The 2,923-nt window shown below is 39.1% G+C and overlaps 1 protein-coding gene across 1 annotated transcript in view; it reads right to left on the bottom strand.

The window, feature by feature from the left end:
• cox16 (cytochrome c oxidase assembly factor COX16) overlaps window positions 1–2,703 on the bottom strand; it is a 12,597-nt gene extending 9,894 nt beyond the window's left edge. The window contains exons 1-2 of the mRNA XM_008398965.2: window positions 2,541–2,703; window positions 1,865–1,942 (exon numbers count right to left, since the gene is read on the bottom strand). Of these exons, the coding sequence (XP_008397187.2) occupies window positions 1,865–1,942; window positions 2,541–2,600 (138 nt within the window). The 5' untranslated portion in view covers window positions 2,601–2,703. The remainder of the gene's footprint in view (window positions 1–1,864; window positions 1,943–2,540) is intronic.
• Window positions 2,704–2,923: the final 220 nt, after the last annotated feature.

Below are 2,923 nucleotides of genomic sequence, written 5' to 3'. Positions count from 1 at the left end.
AAAAAAAAAAAAAAAGTGCAGAAAGGAATAAAAGCCTTGAAGTTCATCCCGGCCCTCAGGCTAAATTAAATCGCTGAAGAGAAAATGCAAATTTAATCACGCTGGACTTAATCTCTGACGGTGGTTTCAGCGTATRTGTGATGTCTGAGAGAGAGACGGCTAATGTAATCAGCTGATACCAACCCAAGCAAAAACTGGAAGAGTGCTTTTAATAACGCGCCTTGTCTCCGTTCTTTAAATATTCAGCACATTAAATCACACGCGCAGCCACACATGCGGAGGCGAAGTTGGACTCCGCGGGCGTTTGGAGCGGGTCCGTGTGCTGCACACACCTTCGCTAAAGGAGTGTGTGTATGAGAGAGGAGGGGGGAGCCACAGATACGAGGCCCGCGGCAGAGCACCCTCATCCACCGTCGACGGCTGCCGCACATCAGCGGTACCGTCAGAAGATACGGCCCGRCCATCTGGCTCCCACCCAGATGACTTACATCGGAGTCTGTCAGCGTAAGAGAGAACTCATCGTAACGCCTTCTGGTTACATAATCGTTGTTTTAACTAACTGGTTGCGGTAACACTTTATTTGAAGGGGGGTGAATAAGACTGACATGACACTGTCATAMMCATGACATAACACCTGTCATGAACATGAATAAGCCTTCATGAATATTTATGACTGTTGTCATAAAGAGTCATTTGGTAAATTATGACACTTTTAATACAAAGTTGACATTATTCAAAATGTCTTTATGATGAAAACTTGACATTAACCAAGAAATCATTACTGATATAAATTTGTTTTTAAAGTATTACTGATTGCACTTTAAAAATTAGGTAACTTTATGTCATTAAAGGTAAAGTGTGCACATTTTATGGTTAAAGTAAACAGTAATGATTTCTTGGTTAACCCCGCCTCTCGCCTTAAACTTTGACTGGAGATCGGCACCAGCAGCCCTCCCAGCCCCACAGAAGGACAAAGGTGTACAGAAAATGGATGGACGGATGTTTTCAGAGATTCACTTTTATGGGACGGCTGAACACAACGAACTTGGAGGTGAGGGCGTCTGAACCGAGAGCACGCACCGCAAAAAAACTCAATCTTGCCAAGTACTTTTGGTCTAGTTTATAGAACAAATATCTTAGTACACTAGAAATAAGACAAAACTAACGAACAAGTACATTTTCAGTAAGACAGAGGAATTTGTTTTAAGTCAGTAATTCTCTTAATATTGATTTTAAAAAGTACTAGTTCCACTGGCAGATTGTTTCACTTGTAACAAGACTCTTTCTTTCCATGTTATAAGTGAAATAATTTACTAGTGGAACTAGTATCAGTTAGTATAGAGTGTTTCAACTTAATTTCCTATGCAGGTTTCCTACACTCACTTTACTTCCTGCTAACAAAACTTAAAAACATATTCGAACAAGAGCAGCTTTGTTGACTGCTCAGCCATACTAAAATKCAGTTTAGTTGGGGAACGAGAACAACGTGAWGCTAGTTGATGACATAATCAATATGCTAAATTACAAATGACCTTGTACAATATTAAAGACCTTACCTCAGAAAACACTGATGAATAAACAATAACTACAACTGTGAACGAACAAACCTCATCTGCTTGTAATGTTTTCGCATTTTATTTAAAGATGAAAGAGGAAAACCATGTTTAATCTGACCTCGCTGATATTTAACGACATGAAATCTAGATTCTTAGTGGTTAGAACTAARCGCTGCAGTTTCAGTTCTAGCCACTAGGAGGAGTACACACGCTGGTAACGGTGCCACACAGGGGKTTTGCCTTGAAGTTTTCTCAGGCGTATCTGAATACGCCACTAAGAATGAAATCAAGATTATCTTGGTACAAACCCGTTTTCTGATTTTCTGGGCATCGTAACGGATTTGAGTAAACTCCCGCAAGCCAAAGGAGCCACCAATGACCAGCAGCTGAAAGAAAGACATGAACAAAGAGGGTCTGGGGTTATCATTTTGGTTACTGTCCAAACTCGGAGCATGCTTGGAGCTGTCTATTATGAAAAAGTGTTTCCCGTTTTCTTTTTACGGGCAAAAACCAAATGATAAAAAAACAAACAAAMAAAAAAAMMAAAAAAAACACCAACTCGCATAATTCTAGAAAAAAATATTTTAGTGACGTTTACATTGACAATTACTGACTAGTATTACTAAAATGGTTATAGAAATATTTTTWTWYATTTATTTTTAAACAGGCATTAGTGGTCGACTGCTTTCCAACACATTTAATGTGCAACGATGCAAAGTTRCACCCCCAAGTTTTACATCCAAGGTCATTTTACAGTGGCTAAAGGACGCGGCATACCGTCAAAAAGAATCAAATATTACTGCATTAAAGCGGAAAAATAATGAATTCGATGTCTAATAAATATGTCTGTGTTATGTTACAACAAGCGAACTACCTGCTTTACTCCATGAGTGTTTATGTAAGTGCTAACTAGCAAACATAGCCTGTGCTACGGTCAGTTCACGTGCGTAAAAACTCCTGACGTCAGACCAGATCATTCCTCACCAGCATAGGGACTCCATACTTGACGGTTTTGTTTCTCTGCAGTGTCTTCCAACTATACATGRCTTCTTTCTTCAGCTACATGTCCCTCTGTTGTCATCSGTGAGCAGGTCACAACAGAGGAAGYGCTTTTTTTCTGTGTCCGACATCAAAATCTTCCKGATAGGTACAAGTTTACGAATATTAGTTCCCATTGTTGCCCTTTCGCTGAATTTTGGAGCTCTGGGTTAGTAAATATCAGCCTGAGGCGGTAACAAGCTTCGCATACAAATATATATATGCGTCACCAAATCTCWTYWTTTTTTTTTWATTATTTTTGCACAAATACAATGTTTTATTCCAAAATACCACTTGGTAAAATACCACCCACGTCAAAAATAAAATTT

The sequence above is a fragment of the Poecilia reticulata genome, linkage group LG22 (assembly GCF_000633615.1).
Source record: "Poecilia reticulata strain Guanapo linkage group LG22, Guppy_female_1.0+MT, whole genome shotgun sequence".
Classification (NCBI taxonomy): Eukaryota; Metazoa; Chordata; class Actinopteri; order Cyprinodontiformes; family Poeciliidae; genus Poecilia; species Poecilia reticulata.
This window is presented reverse-complemented; position numbering and strand designations above follow the sequence as displayed.